Source organism: Colius striatus, chromosome 1, assembly GCF_028858725.1.
Source record: "Colius striatus isolate bColStr4 chromosome 1, bColStr4.1.hap1, whole genome shotgun sequence".
Classification (NCBI taxonomy): Eukaryota; Metazoa; Chordata; class Aves; order Coliiformes; family Coliidae; genus Colius; species Colius striatus.
In genome coordinates, this window is record NC_084759.1 from 147364531 (window position 1) to 147388180 (window position 23650).

The following is a 23650-nucleotide window of genomic DNA, read 5'->3' on the forward strand; positions in this document are numbered from 1 at the left end:
ATTTCCCTGTATGATGACACCACATACACCAACTTAACCCAGCTGGGGAGAGCCACTGCAGGACTAGAAGCTGTGTCTTCAGAGCAATGGCATGGCTGAGGATGCCACAAAAGGCAGGACAGGTGCCCAAGGCAGGTGATGGTGGCACGTCCTGTTGCATCACGTCCCATGTGGGCAGCAGCAGCGGTGATTGCCTCTCTGTGCTCCCTCCTGGAGGTGAGGGCTGTGCCAGCAAAATGCATGGACCTCCCTACTCCACTTTTCCACATCTGCCAGTCAGGCTGCAGTGTCTATCCCAGGCATGGATTTTCCTTGTGCACCCACCATCAGCGTATCTCCCCAAAAGCAATTGTGTCAGTTTTGTTTTCCTTTCCTCATATATATCAGAAGCCGAATAACATGATGTGGCTAAAGGGATTGTATTGACCCACCTTTGCTGTTACTATTAATATCTGAAGAAATTCCCAATGCTGCAGCCCCAATGATAGTACAGTTGCCTGCCTGTCTTTCTTTAGCCAAACAGATTCGGGTCATTGTAAGTTAGCATGTATAGTAAACGCTAGTCCAAATTTTGCTCCTTGGTAGTGTTAAGAAGCTAGAGACTAGAGAAATATTGAAGAAACTATATAGAGAATATATATAGAACATCCATTTTTGCAGTGGATAGCAAATTGATTTGCATTGTCATTTGAACGGTATCCAAATAGACAATTATTATTTTTTTCAAAAGGAGGCTGCAGGGGTTTGGGGTGGGGGAGATGTATTATGTCTTTTTCTTGCTGACTGTGGAAACATAACCCCCCCCCCCCGCCCCCTTAAAAAAAAAGGTGTGTTCAGAATCCTAGCCTGGTGCACAGGTTACTAAATTTCAATTGCTGTTCTGATGTTATTATTGCAATTGCAGTAACTCTGTAAAAGAAAAGACAAAAGGTTGCTATTTCCACTTGGAATTCTTTCCATCCTCCACTTTTACAGCAAAGGTTACTGCACATCTGCCTATTCTTAGTGTATAAATACATATTATTCATACCTTGTCAATGTATATGCTTCAAAACAGAAGCTGAATTTATAGCTATATTTCCTCTCTGCCGAGGCTTTTAGAGTTGAGTGTTTCAGTGTTTCCATTATAAACTCCTGTTTTCTGAGGTTTGTAACAGTCTTGAAGAGTGTAGCGGTCTTGAACCATAATAGAAAGCATGTAATGTTGCATTTACAATACAACTGTAACTGCACATTAAGGAGTGTAATCTTCTCAGTATACCCACAATGCTCCAATAAGGTTAATTGTAATTACATACACTAAGAGAAAAATGGTATTTTATGTTTGGAGTTGGTGCTCTCCACCCAGAGAGCCAAGAGCATCACACAGGGACAGAGTGCATCTATCTGCACCAGACTTACAAAAATTCCATTCCTTGCTACATCATTGAAATACCTGTGTGCATCTGTAAAGACCTCTCTCAGCACCTGCTTCTCTCTTCTAATGCCTCACTGCTTTATAGACTTGGCCAAGACAAACCAAGGTAAAGGTGACTGAAAGAAACTATATTTTATTGAACATATGGTAAGGCTTTTGTCCTGTGCAGCATCTCTCCTGTTTCTGCCCTCAGCTTCAAGTCTTATCTAAATATATAGGTCCCATCTGAAACTCATCTTCTCAATTGCCAGTCAGCTTACTCCATCTGGCATCTTGCATGTGTATGTCACTTTGCTTACAAATATGAGGTAAATGAATTGCAGTTCATCATAACATCTCATTGTCCCTGGGCTAAGGAGTCCCAGCTCCTTTGCCATGCATCTGGGTAGTTGCTGGCTTCTCCAGTTAGCTGGAACTGCCACAGACAGAGCAGGGGCTCTGAAGGAAAAGTACCCCATACACTGGGGAACCTGTCTGACAGGTCTGGCTCTCTAAACTGCATCTCTTCCAATGTACCTAGTTTAAATTTTTGTTGATGGCTGTAGGACTATGTGCTGGGCCAGAGATCATGCCAGTTTGGTTGCTGTGTGAGTCTAATCATCAGAGTTGGGCAATGGGGGAAGTATCTGCAGGTAGTGGTCTTCTGAGTTAAAAAGAATACTTTAAAATGGATGATGAGGAAGAAGAGCTGAAGTTAAAAGTGGACAGCTGCTAGGGCTGCTGGCCATGCTGATTTATCCTTGCAATTTATCAGTTGAGCTTGTTGGACGTAATTGGCTGATGGTAAGAAAGCAGTAGCATGTTCAGAGTAAAATGAAACTTGTAAGAATTAACACCCATCCTCCCACCTCTGAGGCTCTTGGAGCTCTTTGAGTCTCTTGGAGGCTTTGTTAGGCTCTGTGGTGAATACAAAGCGGTCCTCTGAGATTGTCACAGTGCTATGGTTTTCCATGAATCTTATCTCTGATCAGCAGCCAGTTAAAAAGATGAAATATGGTGGATTTTTTTGTTTGTTTTGTATTTCAGTGGAACTGAGAAGGATACATATTTCATTTTTTCACTAGCCTAGTCACAGTCTAAGGCTGTGCTTACCTGCCATTTAGTAGAAGGCAGCAGAAGGTAGGAAGGTGGTAAGAGGGTGGACTCACTGTGAACCTCAGGCTCAGATCCCATCTACGCTTCAAGTCTGAGAGAGCAAGTTAACATGAGCAGGGTTGAAATCTTGTTGAGACCAAGTTATTCTTTCTGTTTCAACTCATATGTCACATTATTTAGTCTTCCACTTGACCTCTTTTCCCATAGCTAACAGGTCAGTTATTGGGTTCATGCCCTTTTACAAGGATTGCTAACCTCAAGCATTCAGAAATCACAAATTCCCTTTTAGATTCATGAGACTGCAGGAAAAAACATGTTTTGTTTTGTTTTTAAATGAGTAATTAAAATACTTTAATTTGTGTTTTTGTCCTAATCCTATGAGTTTCACAGCTTTGGAACATTTTTTTTCTTTGGATGGAGGGTTTCGTTGTCTTTGCCTCCAGTGAAGTATTTGTCACAACTGCACAAATGAAAAACTGGTGCTTTAGCAAAAAACCTGAACTAAGCCAAGACTTGCAGTAAGAACTTGAGATTTGGAAATGCTGATTTTGTGATTGTGTAAGTTTGTTTTTTCACTTTTTCTTTCTTCTGCCCCCTCACCAGTTATGCATGTCCATATTACAACATATCTGCTGAGAATGAGAGAGCTGAAGAGATTTCTGATTTGGTGCATTAATGTACAAATGGTCAGCAGAAAGAACTGTAGCAGAAAAGTGGCGAATGGGAGAGGACAAAAGGCTGAACTAGAGTAAAGCTATATATATGTTATGTGTGCTCTTCTGCTGCATGTAAGGGGTTGCAATTTGTATATTAGTTATCTCTGCTCCCTTTCCCATGGGTAAGAAAGCCTTTGGAAATATTTGTCACTGCCTGCCAAGAATTATTCGTCATAAGACACATAAATTTAGGCTGTGACTATCCACTGCATAGGGGCATGTGTGAAGATAAGGCTTTTCAATGTACCTTATATTGTCTTTGCATTTGCCCCATAGCGTTAAAATGTTATATATCTTCCTCCCACAGCTTGGTGTGTTTCAGCGCCTGATATGTTTTGTGTTCTTATTGCCATCTGAAAATAGCTGGCATGACTGTTCACACTACAGTTGTTGTAATTTTGAAATATTAATCTTGGGGAACATTTCAAAGGCAAGATAAGCAACAGGGCTGCAGCTTCCCCTTGCCTGTCTACAGGAGTCAGAGCAGCATTACCAAACCTTGAACTTTGTATTTTCCAGGAGATTTACTTGTGTCCTGTGAAAGAACATTTCTACAGCCTAAAAGAGAGTCTCTGTGAATGCTACAAAAGAATTGCTGAAAACCTGGGACTGATCCTTCGTGATTACGTTGAACTGCTAGGTTGAGTCTCTTCACAGTCGTATTGCCTTTCTACACGTGGATGTAGACTAATAACTTCTGGGCTTCTTGAAATATGAAAACCATTTGTGTGGCAATAGTCTTAGTCTGACTGGCTTGATTTTGACCTTTCCTTTTGCTTTTTGCCAGCTTAATACCTCTTCTGTGCTGAAACCAGATGGTGGTAGTGCCCAAGTTGTAATGCCTGTCCTGTATTTGGCATGTTTGTGTTGTCTAACACATTGCACATCCTTTTGCTCTTTCTTTTTCCTATCTTATTAATATCAGAGTAATAATTGCATCCAATCCCTCTGATTTTAGGCAATTAGAGCTAAATCATAAAGGCAGAGCTTATACTGCCCACACTTCCCTGCTAGGACGCGATTCTGCCATTCTTGGCAGGCTGAAGGCCATAACCCATGGGGACAGTCTCGATTCACATTTGTGTGGCCTCTTCTGGAAGCATCTGCTATTTGAAAAAACAGTAGTAGGCCTCAGGTGAAGAATGCTTCTTTACTTCATCTGAGGTTCAAGATTTTTGAAACTTTTGGCATACTCCCTCTGTTGATATTTTGTATTTTGACAAGGTATTGATAATTGTGTTGTACTGGTGAATTTCCTCTTTCACATACCCTACTCCCGTGTCTCTGTCATTATCTTTTTACCTGTTACTGAACCTGCCACATCCCTGAAGTCATCAATAAATCTTAATTGTTCTGATTGGCCTCACCTGAGCTCACTCCACTTACACACTCTGCCACAGGCTCAGGAGCCCCATTGAAGGTTGAATCTGGGGTTTTGGTTGATAGTTTGTTCCCCAGGCTGGGCCTTGGTTCTGGCTCAGCTATTGTTGTGCTAATAGACCCTGTAATGTGCCTCCTATATTTAGCCTAGTGGGCCTGTCTCCCTTGGAGGTAACTGGTCTGCATGGGGGTTGCCTTCAGCTCCCATTCACCTTCTTGATCCCATTGCCCTTCTTGGCTCCACCTCCAGAGCATATGTGCAGGCTGCTGATAGTGTGTATCATCTGGTAATTTTTGAAAGAGATACTGAGCAGCACATTCATCCAGCTTTTGGCTTGTTCTTTTCCTAAGTTGAATGCAAGGTGGGTGGCTGCAGCAGTTCTCCTGCAACAGAGAGATCAGATCGGCCTCTTCTTGTCTGTAACTATCCCCTTTGTCCTTTCTGTTTGTTCTCCAATATCCCTTGTTAGGGCAATTTGAAGGATGCAGTGGCCAGGGTTTCTCTAGCTGGCAATCCAGAAGCTGTTGCCTCTGAGGTAGTTGTCCCGATGTTAAGGAGACTGAGTGTAATCTATGTAAGAAATCTCTTTGTATTGTATTGAAAGGATTCAACAATAAAATTATTGAACTGCAAACTGGAGAGGTAAAGTGGGGAATGTAGCAGCTAGAGGTATCGTGTTGAGCTCTCAAAATATTTCCCTTAATTGGGGAAAACCAGCCTTCTCTACATCTTCCTAATTACAAAGTGCAGAAGACTGGGCTTTATATGTTTCGGTGTGATCCCCACAAGCTGATGGATGAAAGAGAAGTTGATAAGCACTGTTTAATTAAGTTATAGAACAAGCTGCTTCTGTTAAGTTTTATTCACAGTTCTTTTGACCTGTGGTCCATCACTGAAACAGAGTTTGGAGAATTCAAACCTTGAGTTTGTTATCTGTAGCAGCTTTTCAATCAAAGAAAGAAGATAAGGTATTTTTCACGGTGTTTAAAAACTGAACTTCATAGAAGAAATTGTAACTTACTGGTTCTTCCTATGATATTGTTAGAAAGACAAACATTTAGACATCTCTCTGCAACTGCAAGACAAGTTTAGGCAGGATTCTTTACTTTTGCTGTCAATGTGGAGCTATTGATCCATGAACATAAATCTTTGCTTATCTCCAGTCAAGTTTGTAGGACAAGGAAGTTACAGGACTGTGTATCAGTCAATGTTTCTAAAGCAAGCTATAGAAGTATAAACAAGTTACTGATTATTTAATAAAGTCAATTTGCTTAGAAATGCCTGGCAGTGGGCAGCAGATGTTACATTAATTTCTGCTTTCCCTGGAATTTCACTAGGGCTACAAGATCTTAATGTCACTATTAGCAAAGGTAACTTTATTTTAGAAACACATTCCAAGCTCTCCCAGCAAGAGGAAGAAACTCATTCCTTTTGACCACAAAATCTGTGCTATTTCTAAATGGAGTTCTTTGAAATAACTAGGATATCTCACAGCTTGTTGCTTTAGAGAGGACTTAGTAGCACATTTAGTTAGCATAATGAGTTTTTTAGCCCCTGTGATATTGACTGAGTCTGAAGTGCTATAACTTTTAGTCAGCTAAGATTAAATTTGTTAGTGAAGTACGAGTTTGCATAATATTTTAGCTTTCCTAGAATTTTAAGCTGGGTGCCTCTTTTCTGAGAAGCATTTAGGTTAATATACACAGGTTCTGACTTGGTGAAAAAAACGAAGTATAGAAGTGTGTCTTTCTGTTTCTCAGTAGGAAGTGTCATGAAAGCAGCTTCCTCAGCATGGTTTCACAGTTACTGTGTTTGCCTTTCTAGATCCAGCTTATTAGAGTAATTTCATTCAGGGTGGTTCAAGAATCTTCCATGAGCCCACGGTATCCTTTTGGTGCTCCTGTCCATTTCAAATGCAGAGCAGGATGCTTAAAAGTGGACTCTGATGCCTTGGTGGTCTGTCTGTTGAGTACAGAATCATCTGATTAATCTGCTTGGTCAATCCTTGGAACAAGGATAGTAATAATGAAGCCATTGTAAATCCCTCTGTTCTAATACATTAATATCCTAAGTACTTTGGCTATTAAGGTTGTTTTAAATATAACAAATCTCTCTGTGAAGTGTGCCTTTGATCTTTTTCATTGGACTACCTTAAAGATCTTAAGATTTCATTTAAGGTAAGTTAATATCATATATGCTTACATAGTTTTGTACATGTCTTTGTTAAAGCTTATGCATAAACTAGTCTCTAGTCTCTGATTATTATTCTTTTTTAAACTGTTCTATGGTATTTCATTTGCAATTTTTTGTGGCTAAGCTGTCTATATAACAGAATTTCATTGTTCTGAAGACTATACTACAAATTTCTGTAGAGATGAACTGCTATAAAATTAGAACTTAACATCTTTCCAGACTTCTTGCATCTATCGTAAAGTTGATGTGTCTCAGCCTTAATTAGATTATTAGTGGTGGACTTGCCAGTGTTGGGTTAATGATTGGACCTGATGATCTTAAAAGTCTTTTGCAACCTAAATGATTCTGTGGTTCTAAAAGACTTAAAGCATAAAAGGTGGAATAGCATGCAAGGAGTTGAATTTGGTCATTAGTCGGAGTGCATGGTTAGTCTAGTGGTTCAGTCATTAGCCTCTGACTACATTTTCCATCTGATAGGCTTTGAAGACAGGTCAAAATCCTTAACATGATTTAGGTGTGCTGAGAAAGTCTATAATTTTGCTTTTTAATGAACTCTATATTTCATGTCAGAATGATACTTGAGTATGTCAAGCATTGCTGAGGCTCATTATGACCCTTGTATTCATTTCCAAGTTGAAATGCATTGTTTTGGAGGAGCATTTACAGACAATGTGCTTGGAGTCGTATCAGACAGGGCTTTAAGGCATGAAGGCTTACTAGAAAACCTGGATTGTCTGGATGCTGATTTATAGTTTTGGGTTTTTTGCTTTTTCAGTTGAGGAACAAGTCAACTTCTCAGATTTCGAATGCCACAATGTACTTCCCTCTAATATTTACTGCTGCAGATGTCTATGCAGGCTGAAGCTCTGGATGTTCAGGATTGGACTGCTTCTGTTTTGCAGGTCTGTCATTTGCTGGGGTACTCCAAGGCTACAGTTACGGTAGTGCTGGGGAATGAAGGATGAGATGGGTGTATTGAATGTAAGTTTAAGGTGAACAAGGTGATGACCTGTGGATTTTACATGCTACAGAAGAGAAGAGCTTGGATGGCACTATGTCAAGGAGCTATGAACCTTGGTAGATGAAGTTTTGATGTGAAGGCAAATGCAGGCCACGCTGCTGACTCATAGCAGTCTGACAGGAAAAGACTCTCTTCCACTTCTGCTTGTCTCTGGCTTCCTCCAGCATGTGGTCAGTGGGCACTTCGTATCTGTCTCTGTACTTCTTTGATACCATTATCAGAGTTGGCCTGACCAGCGTGGTTCCACAAAAAGAACTGGGAGGTTGCTAAAAATATCTATGCTATTAATTAGTTAATTAGGATGGCACTTCTCATGTAAAGGAGTTCTCATGTTCTCATCCTGAAAAGTATTGTGTGGATTTTTGTGACTCTTTGCAGAACTGAGATCTTTAACTCTGGGATGATAACTGTGAGCATGTGTGTCTCTGTTGAGGAGTGCTCCAGGTGGGTTTTAGAGTCAATGCTGTGTGCCACCCTTCTTAATGGTTGGTTGCAGGTGCCAAGTTGAAACCCTTCTGCAAGAAACAAGTGCTGAGACTTAAAAAAACATGAAAAAAACAAAACACTCAATATGAACATCAGAAAAGGATGGTGGTTGTTGTTGGGAGCTTGCTTATGTGTTCTCTTCCAAATTGGATGACGATATGAGAGTTTACTTTGATTCAAAATGCATGTGTTTAAGAACTATTCATCTCCCCTACCTCCCATTGTGACTGGGAAAAGGTCCTAGTGCTTCTTAAAAGAAAGGTGAGGTCTATACTTGTCTCTGTGTTTGCTGTTAGGAGTTTTGCTGTTGACTTTAATAGGAGGACATCAGTTCTCTTCATGTGGAAAAATATGCCTTTTAATTAAAAAGCCAAGTAAATTAAAGCACAGTGAATCAAAATATTATTTCTTACCTTCTACACTTGTGGTGATTGGTTTAGGTTTTTTGAAAAGACTTCAAGGCATATGGATTTGATTTTTATTTTTTTTTTTCCTTAAAGTCTCCTGGGATCAGTTGCTGGTTGGAATTGGCCTGTGCCCACTGATTAATTTGTTGCGTCACTGGTCTTGAATCTTGTTGCAGTTGTTCTTGGAGAACTTGGCAGCAGCAGCAGCAAACCAGCAGAGCTGTTATTGACCCAGAATAGCAATAGCATTGTTAACACAATAAGCAAGGTTTTCTGTGGACTACCGTGCTATTCTGTGGAGCTGATGACATGGTTAATACTTTTTACTTAGTCTGCAAAGATCTGAGGCTGGAAGGGAATGAATGCAGTTGTGAAGCATGCGAAACCAAAATAGCAGTGATTCAGTTAGAGTAGAGCCAAATCTTCTTAAAATTAAACTCCAATGTGTTACAGATTTTACGTTTTTGATACCTATATTATTAACTTCTGATAAGAGCAAGAAATGTAGTACAGTGATATTGGAGAAGCCTTGCACATTAAATCTAAGGTATTATCTTGGGCTTGTATGAGAAGAAAACACTCTTCATCTGACATGTTATGGGAATCTGATGTTGCAGAATTTCTGTTTCTCAAGGTTACCAAATAATTAAACTTATTTTTCTTTGGTAGCTTTGATTTTATTACCTTTTAAATAGGTTGTTTGGAATGAATGGAAAGGCTGCAAGACATGTATGGATGTTTCTAGTTTGATAAGTAACAAATGATACTGGACAGTTCAGGGAATTTTGTCATGGGGAGGAGTGTTGACTTGCAATCTGCTGCTGCTGTAATCCTGAAGATTTTTTGGATAGTAGCAGTTGTTAACTTAGTGTGTAACTGGTTGGTGGTCTTTTCTCGTAGAAGTGCCTTTTGGTTGATCTTTCTCATTGGACTGGATCAGATGCTTGAAATATGATTGAGGTTTGCAGGCAGGAAAATATGGAAGAAAGCTGAAGGATTTACATACAATGGACAAACCGTTTCCTGAACTGCAAAGCTCAACTGTTTATGTGCAGGTTGTTCAAGGGAGTGTGATAGTTTGACTGTGCCACAGTAGTGTGCACAGCCATATTGCTATTAACCTTGATACTGGAAATACGATGCAAGGGTAGCCAAAGTACTTCTGGAGAGGCTGGTTAATGGTACGTCCAAGGGGAGCACTTCATTAGGCTGGGAAAATTTGCTGTAGTATTCATGAACCTGAGATGATACAGCCAAACAGTGCTGTCTGTGTGGACTAACTAGTGTGACAGATGCTGTCTCACAGACTCCAGTACAACAGTTGGAGTTTTTTGCTCATTAGTGTTTCTTTCTATATATGTGTTCTAGTAGTCACATTAGAAGAGTTTTCCCCTAATCCCTCCTTTTAGTTGTGATAACTTAAAGTTTACTTTCTTCCATTCTTTTAAGGTATAACCAGTTGGGAGATAAAGTGCTAATGAAGTTTTGTGTTGCAGAAATGCTCTATTTTTGCTATTTCAGAGAATGCACTGTTTGTATGCCAAGATCCTCTGAAGGTTCTTTGTATTATTCTTTCACAATCTATACCATGGTCAAGCTCTCTCCCCCTCTTTTTTTTCCCCCCCCCCATGTTTTCCCCAGTTTCCCATACTTGATGTCTAAACACCTATTCAACATCACTGATGTCTCAAGCACTGGGTATGTAAATATTTACTGGCACGACAGTCAACAACAGTGGGAGGGGGGAAATTGCTACATTCTACCACTCAGCCTTCAAGTTCTCTCTCAGAGTGTGCAGTTGATGAGAACAGGAAAGGTTTGCAGTTTGTTCTTGACTTGACGTGTTTTTACTCTCTAGGTTCCTGTTTTGTTGCAGATGTCATTCATATAGCTGTGGAACGATTTATCAGCATTTGTGGAGACTTTTGCCTGCACACACCACTCAAGGCTGCAGCTGTAGTGGAGGAAAATGGAGCCTGTAGATCTCCTGGCATTTGCCTCTCTAGAAATTTACAGTACAACGGTCACTGTGGCTTTGCTGGTGGTCTTCCTGGTCCTGCTGTATTGGTAAGTGATAAGAGTGATATGGGCTGTGTATCAGACACAAAGCCTGCTGAAGCTCCCAAACATCTAGAGAGTCTTTTGTTGATAAGGGGATGCTGGAAGATAATTGGATAGAAGGGACACAAATGAAGAGTTGGTTTGGATGCAGAGGTTGAATGAAATACTCATGAAATTCATGATACTTTTTAGAGAATTCTCTCCTTGCAATATTTTCTGTAAGTGCTTTACCAACAAACTGATAACAAAAAATGTCTTAAAAATTAAGAACTTCTTATTATTGGTTTCTTATTAAGATTTGTAGGTGGCAGGAACACTAGTGCTGGTCAGAAGGAAAATGACTACTTGTTGAATCTCTTCTCTGTACTGTGCAGCATTCTTGTCCCTTGCCAGATTTCATGGTTTAAGTTTACAGACACTTTAAATGCTGCTTTAATTTCCTCTCTTGTTCTTTCCACACTGAGTAGTGGATACAGATCAGAGTTACAGCAGCTCTAATGGTTAGCACAGTAGGCATTGCAGTGAGCTGTGCTGAAATTAAAAAAAACAAAAAACCCCCACTCTATCTGGACAATTTATTTCAGAAATTAAAGTAGGCAAACTGGGAGTGTCTTTCTGACTCTTTTTACTTGAATGCCTCTTCAGATCCTGCCTTCCAGTCAAGCAATGTTTTTTCTCATTTCTGTGTGTTTGTTTGAGAAAATGTTTCAGGGAAGGTGGTGGAAAAAGAAACTCTGACCCCAAAGCTAACCTAGAAGTGAATAATGATGGCACCATGAGTTTAGCATAATTGTTGTAACAGTGTAAATGACAGATCACTTCTACACATATTTCTTCATTCTTTGACCCTGATGAACTTTGTTCAACTTCCTACTGTGTCAAGAGTCTAGGGAGACTGAAAAATGTCAAGTCCATATTTCTTGTCTCTTGCCATATCAAGCAGGTGAGTGAGCCTGATTTCTTGATAAGATCTGCCCAAATCCTCACAAACATCCAAGTCCTATTTCCTTTGATTTTTTTTCTGATAAAAAGAATGGCAGCACTAGGTCTTTCAGTAAAACTATGCTGTTTAGCTGCTGAGCTGTACGTCTTTGTGAGCTTAAGGGGACGAGAAGGAGCACAGAGGCATATCCACAGTTCAGAAATGTCGCAGATCAGCTGGTGAGGTCTGTTTGCCTGTGAGTCATCTGAAAGAGCCTGACAGTCTCTGAAGACACAGAACTGCTCTGTGTAAATGTATGGTATGTTTTGGTGTGTGGTTCTCCAGAGCCTAATTTTCTAGTTCAATTTAAGGGAGGGTCTTCCTCCCCTTGAAATGAAGACCTGTCAGTTTAGTGCAGAATCCAGTCTTGCCATAAATGTAGCTTTAACTGCAGACTGCCTTTGAGCTAGGTTCCTGGCTGTGGGCAGTCAGCTGCTGAACTGAGTACCTACCGTATAAGTTTCAAAAACTCCAATGAGAAGCTGGTGTTTCTTAAATTTGCCATGAAATATGCTTGCCGACATTTGTGGGCTATTGCTAGGTTTGCCTGGTGGCTGAGCTACTGATACCCACTTATTTCAGTAAAATGCAGTGACTGAACCAGTAATGACTTGAAGCACACCTGCAAGTGGATTGGTGGTTGTTCAAACCTGTTTGAGAGTCTATTTTTTGTAAAGTCTTTTTTTTTACTGTATGTAAAGTTTTTTTATACTGTATGTGTGTTTAAACAAATGAATAAAACCCAATATATGCTCACAGCTTCCTGTACTCATGACTGAAACCTTGGGTTAAAGGACTTTTTTAGACTATGTAAGTGCTTGCTAACAGAAATGCAGGTCCCTAATTCTAGAGGATGTTTTTATTACAATGATGTTTCATACTCAATTGACTGACTCTTCTGGGAATCAGAGAACACATGTTATGTATGGCAGGAATAATAATAAAGTAATAACTCTTCAAGCTTCTTTGATATTTCCATTCTGAGCTTTATTCTTGTTTTTAATAACTTCTGTATTACTTTTTTACCTTTTTTTTTCTCCTGGCATTGTATGTTTTCAGAAGGGCAGTCATGGGAGAAGGAAGAAATGCATATTTACCGTTGTAAATTTTGCTATGGTAGCAGTAGCTTATGATTGATTGGGGTCATATTGTGTCAACTGTCGTGTGAGTACAAAGAGTAGGCAGTTTGTTGGCTATAAAAGGCTCACAGGCTAAACGGACGGTAGTTGCAGGTAGAGAAGAGTACTCAATAGATCTAATGCACACTGAAATAGCAACACGTTGATGGCAACTGCCATATTGTTGACCTATTCCCTTAGCATGATTTCTGTGGATGAGTGTGCTCGCTGGTTGAAATGACAACCTTGAGCAACTGCCCATCAGCTCAGCCTCAGTCCCTGTTAGCATTTGTATTGTAAGGCCAGCTGTGATTTATCACAGTTCAGCTGGCAGGTGGTATCTTGCTAAGTTGCGATAAGACCAATCTCTTCACATTTTTGGGTAAGGTGAAGTCATACGAAACAGGGAGAGAGGCAGGAGTTGATTGGAAAGGGAGGAGAGGCTGTAGCTGCATAAAAATAAACTTCTAGAGAAGATACAGGCCTTGGGAGGAAACTTGAATGATTTGGTAATTTTTCTTATAGACTTTTAGTTATGGCACAATGAAGATCATCAATAACTCTCTATAACAAATCCTCTAGTAGCACATCTCTGATTTCTCATGTGTTGTCATCAATGTAATACGAAGGCTATGCTTGTAGTGGATTCTGTACATTTTAAATCACCCTTTGTCTTCCACGTGACCTTAAGTCAGCTACAAGGAGAGGCTTTTTAAGGTAGTTGATTTAATGTCAGGAGTAGAATGAACAGAGAAGCTTTTGGGTACATTGTCTCTTCAGATTTGAAATGGGAAAAACAAACCTGAGGTTGCTTTTTTGATACTTTTTTGATTAATTTAACAGGCTCATAAAGCCTTCTTGCTGGCTCCAATTCCTAACAGAGTTAGTTATCTGCTACCGTTCCCATCCTTACTACTTGCTCTCCGTAGATCAAACTCTCATCTTGCAGATGTCTTATCATAGATTCTCATAACTTTTGTGATAGACAATGGATTTACTGCTTTACCAACCACAAAAAGGCATAATATGGCTAAATACATAAAGTTCAGTGACAGCAGGGACACGACACTGAGCACTTAGAATCTTTTGTGCATGTCCCTCCTACACCCTGTGATTTCTACTAGTCAAAAAGATTATCAGGGCAATTTCTTTTAAGAGCACACACTTTCTCAATTGCAACTGCTATCTATTCATTTAATGTCTGTGAATCTCAGTTTTGGGGTTTTTTTTCAGACATGAAATAAAAACAAACATTTAAGGGAGGAATGAGGTTAACACTTACAAACCCCTATGATACTCTCTATTGAAAAATACAGTAGTATATCTATGCAACATATCATTCATATTCATTTCAAACATATACTGAGTTGGGTATCCCATGCTTGGTTGTAGCTGCAAACATTGCTTTGTCTCTTTCTTTTTGCTGTCTGGGAAGATGTTTGATAAAATGAAAGCAGGAGTTTATCTTGCTTTTAAGTTTAATGTACCATAAGCTTAGCATTATGAAGAAGCTGTCACAGCATTCGGATACCTGTGTTCAAACTGGATTATCAATCCTTTGTCTAAACAAACCTGAGGTTTTTTAGAAACATGGAGGTTGGATGGCATGTTTGTTTCTGTTTGTAAGATCCACTTCTAATTGCATGCTTTCAAACATAGCAAAACATATACTAGCAGTGTTCATCTCTGTTTCTGGAAAGCTAAATCATTCAGAAAGAGGCCATTTTTACTTTGAAGTAGTATTAATGATCACTTGTGTTACAGAGATGTGTAGAGATTGAGAGATTCACGTTCCAATGGATCTAGGTACTGTCCACCCATTCAATCATGACCCAAAGCATTTGCACTCTGATCAAAAAGATTGAAAACAGAACTTCATTATTTTTTTTTTTCCTCTAGACTTAAGCCTAGACATTTACTTACACTTAAATGCAGGAGGTACTTAGACATAGGGGACAATGTGTTAGAGTTCATTAGTTAATACTATACCTGTACTAGATCACATCAGAAGTTAATCTCAGGGCAGGTAGTATTTTGATACAGGCAACTTCAATACTATTGCTTCTTTGACAATACTTAACATCTGTGGTTTTGCAAAGGGCTCTGAAAGAGAGTTTAGAGATAATCTGTCTCCAAATAAAACCTTAGTCTATTTTTGTAGAACCTTGTTTTTTAGGCTTGAGTTAGGCAAAACTGAGATCAAGTAGATCTCTCTCTCTTTTGCTTTTTTTTCCCCCCCAACTAGATGCCACTTAAAACTAGATCTTGCACTGTTTTTTGCACCTTAAAAAAATCAGTATTTACAAAAGATGTTTGATTGCAAGAGCTCCAGGTTTATGATTTGAGTGCAAGCATAGGGTGAGCAAGTTATTCTCTGATGCATCCAGATAATGCTTCCAGGACAAATGCAGTACCAGGCAGTACAAAACTTGGATCCTTTCTGGAAAGAGCACCAATGCTTTGTGGGTATGTGGGCTCAAACTTTTCCATCTGTCACTGCTGCCATCAAAGGCACAGGGCTGCAAAGACCACTGTGGCTGAAAACGGGCCTGGGGATAGAGCATCAACATATAGCCATGGAGATGTACATCTCTGCTCTGCTGTCAGGCTCATTGAGTTGAGAGCTTCAGAGCGACATCCTAATCCTTCAATGTGAAAGCATGCTTGTTTCCCTGGCTGACAAAAAGCACAGCTCCTGTGCTGCTGCTAGGGTGTGGCTGCAGAGCTCCCCTTGGTCTTGCATGTCTCTCTCACAGCTGTGGCAGACCTCAGAGCTGGGCTCTAAGGTTATGGACCTTAGTGAGTCTTCCCCTGTTACAGCTTTGTAGCTTCCCAGTTTTCAGTGAGTCTTGCATCAAATTTACACAGTCAGAAGGCAAGGATATATATATATATATATATATTTTAATGTTCTGTTAACCTCAGATAGTTGTCTTGTTTTGTTTTTCCCTAAAATGGCCATGATGCCAGTGCAAGTCATTCTACTTACCTCCCCTGCATTCAAATGTCCTGAGGGAACTGGGGCTCTTTAGCTTGGAGAAGAGCAGACTGAGGGATGACCTCATTAATGTTTATAAATATGTAAAGGGCAGGTGTCAGGAGGATGGAGCCAGGCTCTTCTCAGTGATGGCCAATGATAGGACAAGGGAAAACAGGCACAAGATGGAACATAAGAGGTTCCAAAGAAACACAAGGAAGAATTTCTTCACTGTCAGGGTGACTGAGCACTGGAACAGGTGGCCCAGATGGGTTGTGGAGTCTCCTTTTCTGGAAACACCAAAGTCCACCTGGATGAGTTCCTGTGTGACCTACTCTAGGAGATCCTGCTCTGGCAGTGGGGTTGGACTAGATGATCTTTTGAGGTCCCTGCCAGCCCTTGAGATTCTGTGATTATGAAAGCTAGAAGGATCTGACTCAACAGGAAACATCATCAAACTACTGTTGATGACAGAAAAAACCTAGCATTTTCTGAATTTTCTTTGTTATGCAGCTTTACATCACGCAAATCTGGAATTCCCACTAATATGTCAAACATTAATTTAATCCCACAGCTGTGTAATATATGGTGTCATCTTTGTGCTAAATCAAGCATCTCTAGGTAAGCCTGAGAAAGAGCAGAGTAAGCTACTGAATTATAATTTGGAAAACTGCCATGCCACAAATGACTAAATACTTTATTTCTCTGAAAACAAAGTAGATTTGATCATGCAGAATGAAGTTCACTCAGTGCCTTGATGATGCTGCTTTTAGGTAAACAAAGTTCTTGTTTTATTGGGGAGGAGAACTGTTTTTCATCATTGCTTTTGCTGCTTCAGAATGAAATTGTCTAGGATGTCCTCAGACTGTTAAAACACCTTGGTTATCCTGAAAAACATAGCTTAGCCTCTAGTATTGAGTACTTAACTGCAAAACTCAGAGGCCTCTTATGTTCAAGTTTGTTGTTTGTTGGGGTTTTTTTAGGTTAGAGGTTATATTGCCAGACCTGTTTATTTGAAGACACTCAAGTGCTTCCTGGGTTTGGTGTTTTTTTTTTTTTTTTTTTGACTCCTGTAAAGGTTCCTTTTACCATAACAACTCTGTGTAAAGGAGTAATTCTCCAGGCTATTCATTCCTCCTGGTCTTTGTTTTTCCCTAAACCTTTTCATGCCTGTCCCCATAAAATCTCTCAAGAACAATTTGTTTTTAGTGCACAGAGATGATAGCATTAGTAGTATGTTAAGGTTGACCTACAGGGATAGGTGAATATACTTGCTTTATGAAAGAAAGCTAACCTATCTTCTGGCATCATCTCCACATCTAGTGTCCAGTGGAGCATGCTGCAAAGCTAGTTAGTGTTCACAAATGCTGTCAGGCCGAGAAGAGATGGACACAACCCTTCAGCAATTCCCTTTCTGTTTTCCCTTCCTGCAGGGCTTAGATCTGACCTGAGCTGTGTTGCACAGGCAGGAGAGATTGGCAAAGAGGCAATTACTCTGGCTTCTCCATCGGGCAGCTTCTGTCTGGGATTCTTCTCTGGAGCTTCACTTAGCTCTTCTGGATTAGCACTTTGGTTTTAATTTCTGGTCTGCTGTTTGCCTTGAGGCAGGTTGCTTTGGTTTTCTTGGGGATATTCAGGCACATCACAAACTAATTTTGAGTGCTTTGAATTAGCTTCTAGGAGCTCCTGCCTCCATCTACTGACTGTATTAGGAACCTGAGGAGTATAACACGCTGCTATTGGTGCACTAAATGGATTTGAAATTAGATGATGAAAGCGGCAGTGTAAACAACCTCGTTGGAGAGAAGGCTCTGCCTATGTGAGCAGTGGGGCTCTCCATCTCATTGTGAAGGGTTTGTCTCTTGCTATATCTGTGCACTTAATTGCCAGGCTCAGAGGGACCTCTCAGGACTGTTGTGATTCCTCTGAGCAGTGCCATGAACTCTGGTCTCCCCTGAACCTCAGGGGGGCATATTGGCAGTTCCAGTGACTGCCCTGCACTGGAGTGACTTGTTTTGCATCCTTATGTGTTCTAAGAAGTGTGGGCTTGTCACTCCACATCTTTCAGTTAGCAGACCAAGTGTCCCGCCAGCCTGGCTGCACTCCTCTGTAAATGGGATGTTAAATCAATTGGCAGTTTTGACAGAAGATTTCTTCAGAGGACTGAAAAGTAAATCCATGTCCTCCTTTCTCTTGTCTCGGACAACACTACTACCATCATTCAAAGAAAGTTGTCTATATTGTTCTTCACTCCTTTTTGTCTTTGCACCAGGCTTCATCAATAACTATGTTCAGAGTGTCTTATCCTCATTGCTGGCTCACTGGTAATTAATGCCTTTGATTGCCATGCCTCACTCTTATGTAGGAAAGTTTTATATAGTATTTAATGGGGCTACTTGAAAACTATTTTAAAATAAAATATTGACATACTGTTGAGAGGCTGTCTTTTATCAGTTCCCCTTGACATGCCTGAAACCTTTAAATAGATTTTTCTATCTGTTATCTCCCTAGGTTTGTTTTTGGCTTTTTTCACCATTGAAAACAAAGTTTACTGTTCCATGAGCTCAGTGTGTGCTAACTGCTGAGAAACAGCCGGCAGAAAGAGCTCAAAGTATTTTCTGGCTTGGGTCTGGAAATGCATTTATTTCACTTTCACAGGAATAGTGGAAGAGCTTGAGAAAACTATGTTCAGAGCCTGTCTCTTCATTCCCTTGCTTTATGTGCCACTGCTTACTCTGGTGACAATTTCTTTTACGTTCTGCTTGTTTACTTTACATATATTTTCTATGGCTGGAGTAACTGTGCAGGTCAATAGGGATGCTACAGTTTTAATGCAGGGGTCAGATTCTCCCTGTCCATTACTCTGGTAGTTTCTTCCCTGGCCAGTCCCTTCTTTCATGGTTCTGCAGAACCTGTATGGTTGTTGGAAGAGTTTATTAAGGAAGCAATAAACAAGGGAAAGGGCAAAATCTGTTACATTGGTTTGTTTCTTGGATAAGGAAAGACGCTGCATGCATTGCAATGTCTGGAGAATGAATGGGAAGAATGGGAACAGAAGGATATGACTCCATATGAATCTGAAGTGGGTCATTATAGATTGAAGTCAAATATGTTGGGGAAAGGAAGTGAACTGAGATGTATGTTGGGAGTAGGGCATAGGGCAGTGGTTTTGAGCTTGTATGGACAAAGTGACGTCTAGTTCCTTGGACAGAATACTTCCTTTAAGCTACTGGAAACCTTGTGATACTTTTTAGGAGTCGAGGGTTATGGGAAGGACAAGAGATGTTGGGAAACTGTATAATCACAAGCTCCTGCTGTATGAATGCTCTTGGATGGGAACTGTTGGCAGTGTTCTGAACCTGTAACCTTGATCATTCTTTTAACTTATTCAGTAGCAATAAATCTGATAGTATCTGTGCATGCATGTTTGTGGTTTCTCATCCAAAAAGCTCTAAAGAGCTTTTATGTAAACATCGTCTCAGTAGAGCTATAACAAGATGAAGAGGTTGTCGAGGCACATGATTTGAAATGTGGTAAAGACATGAAATACAGCCACCCTGGGAGAGGAAGGAGCAGCTACAGGGTCTTCAGTGTGTTGCATGCTAGAATGAGGGACAGAGAGTGATGGTGGTCAAGGATGCAAGGGCCTTCTTAAGACTCTTAAAGTATCAATGCCATCTGTTTGCTCTGTGACATCTCTAGCAAGCCTAAACTTTAAGATTTTTCTGAAATACTCATGATGGGTTGAGATGCAGCAAGTCTCTCAAAGAGAGACCTCAGTGTAGGCTGTACAGTAGGAAAGCTGTGAAAATGTATCTTTATGTTAGAACAGTAAAACACTAATTTTCTGGATTGTCTTCTGTCTCTGAAAATTATGAAATATTGTACCCAGCATGAGATTCTGGGTTGCCCAAATATTTCCAGTTAGGTCAGAGCACTGACCAAGTGAGAGACAGCACAGCTTTAAGTAGAGCAAACACCTCTCAGTGGTTCCAGAAATACTTCAAATCTACTATGTAGCTAATGAAATGGGACTGGTTTTGGAGTGACGTTCATCAGCCTTCACTTCTAGATATGGATCTGGCTTGCTGTCTCTCTTGCTCCTCTTCAGAGCTAAGAATAGGTGGTGCAAAGATAAAGGATCCTCAATTTTGTGATAACTATTTCTAGCTGTATCAACAAACCTTGAGCCTGTCAGATCTCAGAAGAATAGTATTTTAAACTTTGTTTGTCTACCAGAAAGTTTTAGACTTCAGGTTGGACATTTCAGTTTTATCACAGTTTGGACTCTATCCTCAATAGTTATGTTTTTAAACTTTAAAAAGTTGGAATTATTAGCAGTAGTTAAATATCCAGTGGTTTCAGAATTTATTTCCTTTCCTGAGGTACAAATTTTGCATAGTATAAATGGCAGTGCTATCAACCTGAGTGGAAAAACAACTGTCTGATGTCCTCCTAGGATACAGAGCCCTGTGGCTGAAAGAAAGAGACCATCAGATTTTGGGTGTTGGGCACAGAGGAGTGAGGAATCTCTCCAGAGCAAGGCTGAAGAGTGAGCTTACAATATAAACAGTAGGCTCAAGAAGGTGGAAGAACTGTCAAGCGTCTGTGCCTCTGTAGACCAGGCATCTTATGAAGACTGGTGTATTTAAAGCATAAGGATGTTCATCCTGACAGGACTCAGGCTGGGATTTCAATAGTTTGTCCCCTGCCTCCTCAGCTGTAGTCAAAGCAAGCTATTAACAAAGATGGTAAGAAAGCCCTCATTTCCATGATAGCTGGTGACTCAGTTCCTCTTGCAAGCCGTGACTGTGTCATTGACGGACATTTTTCTATCTAATTTTTGATGTTGCTAGGGATTCTGTGCAGTAAAGCCTTTTCTCCCTCCTTTCCTTCTTTTTATTTATGTTCCTGAGTGAGAGCATAGCCAAGCAGTGAGCTCAGTGCCATGAAAGCATTTTATATTTTGAGCAGAGATAAAAATCTCATTCCTTCTATAAACAAAACAAATCAACAAATGATGCCCAGGAGAACCATTTCTCTATAGCCATTTTCCTCCAGCTGCTTTCTATTCTGTGCAGCTAGAAATGCACCATATGAAATACGTGTGTGCCTTTCTGTGTGTGCAAAACACGGGTTTCCTCCAGACAGTGGCAACTCCATCATAAACCTCCCCACCTCCCTCCCCACCCCACATTTTTTCCTTTTACAATGCTGTAATAATAAGATTACTAATAGAGTTGAGATGTTTGGTTGTTTAATACCACATAGCTTAGAAGTGTTAGAGGATAGGCTGGAGGACCTCTGAAGTCACAGCCACTGTGTCTTCACTCTGAATGGGTTTGGACTCCTGACTGTAGGAGGGTGAGAGGCAGAAATAATCTGAGTAAGTTCGAGTACATCATAAACACAGGGAGGGGAGGGATGGGGGTACAGCCAAAGCATTTGTTTGGAGTTTGGTGCCCTGTGTATGCTTGCATGTGTCTGTGTCAGTGAGGAGTTCCTCTCTGGTGCTGCCGTGGCTTTGTGCCTGGGCACAAGCCTGTTGCAAGAATGAGGCTGGTAGAAGGCGATGAGAAGTGGCCCCTTCAGCCTGTTAGAAGCCTTTGATTGATGGTACTGCTTCCTTTCCTGCTTTTGATTGGCCATGGTGAACAGTTCAAGGGCTCAGGTGAAAGGCCAAAAGCTGCAGTGGGGGTTGTGAGGCCCAGCAGCACCATAGAAGGAAATCAAGCCTGGGAAAGAGCAGAGAGTGTTCAATTAGGAGCTGGTAGATAAAGTACACGGTGAGGTCTCATGTGTTTGGGAATAGTTGCAGGTCAGCCCTTGGCAGAGGTGCAGCTGTGGATGTCTCATCTCAGTAGTATGTTTCTGCTCATCTCCCACTCCTGAGAAGTGCTTCTCTACAGGAAGATGGTGACTAAACCAGATGTTCCTAAATTGGGTCCTGGGGAAATAGTAGTATCTTTGGTGGAGCAAGGAAAGGTGATAAAAGTTTGAGCATTGCTATGTTAAAGGACTGTCCTTCCACCGTAGTCAGTAGCCTTTGAGCCATAGAGGAACTTAGACCTAGCAGGGGGGCAGAAGGACAGTAAAATTTGGCAACACTACTTCTGGTCGTCTTGATAAAACATGTTTTATAACAGAAGGAAAATACTGTGGTTTCTTGTCTACAAATCTCCCAAAGGCTTTTGTGTAAACACCCTGTAAGTATACATGTGTGTACACATGTATGTATGTGTTTATATTTATGTATAAATATATAACAAGTGACTCAAAACAAACAGCTTCTAAATATGCAGCAGAACATAACTGGTCTGATCCTCAGATAGATTGTGTTCAGTGCCGAAAGCAACCCCCTTATCCCATCTCTAGCCAAATGACTTCTGGCAGCTAAGGAAATAACCTTGGGTAAAACCAATAGAGCTCTTATAACAGAGATGTTAGCTATTGACCCTGAATGTATTTTATGACACCACCTTGGTTTTACCTTGTATATCTTCATTCAGTTGTTGATGTGTTGTTCTGTGGTTTTGAAAAACTGCAGTCTCTACACTCCACTCCAAGATCTGTCGTTGTAGTACTTGGGCTGTGGGTTCACAATCATCAGCTCTGCGTTGTTCTCTAAGGCAAATCTAATCTTGACCAGGGTGGGCACATGAGACCATTTTGATTTAATTAATTGGAGTGCAAGACAAGTAATTTATACCATTTCTGCTATGCTACTGGGGGAGGATAGGCTATACCTAATCTGGTTCAAAGTTCACTTTCCATGTTAACAAGTTTGAGTCAACAGAGCTTGTTTCTGCTAGACCAGTCCTTTAGGTGCTGTGGCTGGAGTGGTTTTGATCAGAGGCATTTTACACTAAACCCGGATTTACTATATCAATAAAACAGAGTCTCAAACTTGCTTGAGACTTGGTTCAATTTACTTTATGCAGTTGCCCTGGTAAAGTTAGGGAGCAGCAACAAAATTTCAGTAGAAATTTAACTGACTGCCAAGTGCACATGAAACAATTTTTTAAAACTTGTATTTGTGAATGTGTTTCTCAAGGTGATTTGCTTATGTCTGAGCATTTAGGCTTCTAGTATCTATAGCGCTCTAACTCAGAGCTTTAAGGAAATAAAAGGTAAGCATTGTAAGACAGCTGGCTTCTTTTTTAAAGGAAGAAAAATATTTCAGATACTCATTTCTTTTGAAAATTTGGCTTTAAATGGTGGTGGTTAGCAATCACAAATGTTGTCCCCATTGTTGATGGCAATGGATGGTTGTTTTTCTGGGTGGCACTATTTTGTGTCAGTTTGTAGAGCTGATTGTAAAATTTTTAAAACATTTTGGTAAAGTTTATGTGGACAACTTGTCTCATTTGTTATCCAAGAAATTCTGAACTCTCTCTGCTCTAAGCTGATTTACTAGTGCAAATACTTAAAATTCATAGTCTGAATTTGGTTTGCATTGCTTAGACCAGTGATAAAACAGTGTTGCTTTTTTGGGTTTTTTTTCTTTCTTACCTGAGAACAGAAATAATTCCCTCACCTGTCAACTTTAACATGGACCTTTTCCTGACTGCAAAATGTTGTTAAACATAATATTGATGCAGCAAAAGAGTAACATATACTGAAACCCAAGCTGCACCATAAATCCTGCTCTGAAGTTGCTCACACTGGTTATGTAAATAACCGAAAATTGATGCTGTTTGCAGAATTGTGATGTTATAGAGGAAATTGCTCTTATGAGATAGAAACTGTGTGCGTATATGTGTGCCCACCTATCTGTCAACCCACCCAGCTCTCTG

At 40.3% G+C, this 23650-nt stretch overlaps 1 protein-coding gene across 1 annotated transcript in view; it reads left to right on the top strand.

Moving 5' to 3' along the window:
• The first annotated feature begins 10522 nt into the window (after positions 1 to 10522).
• TBXAS1 (thromboxane A synthase 1) overlaps positions 10523 to 23650 on the top strand; it is a 240619-nt gene continuing 227491 nt past the window's right edge. The window contains exon 1 of the mRNA XM_062011158.1: positions 10523 to 10783. Within this exon, the coding sequence (XP_061867142.1) occupies positions 10686 to 10783 (98 nt within the window). The 5' untranslated portion in view covers positions 10523 to 10685. The remainder of the gene's footprint in view (positions 10784 to 23650) is intronic.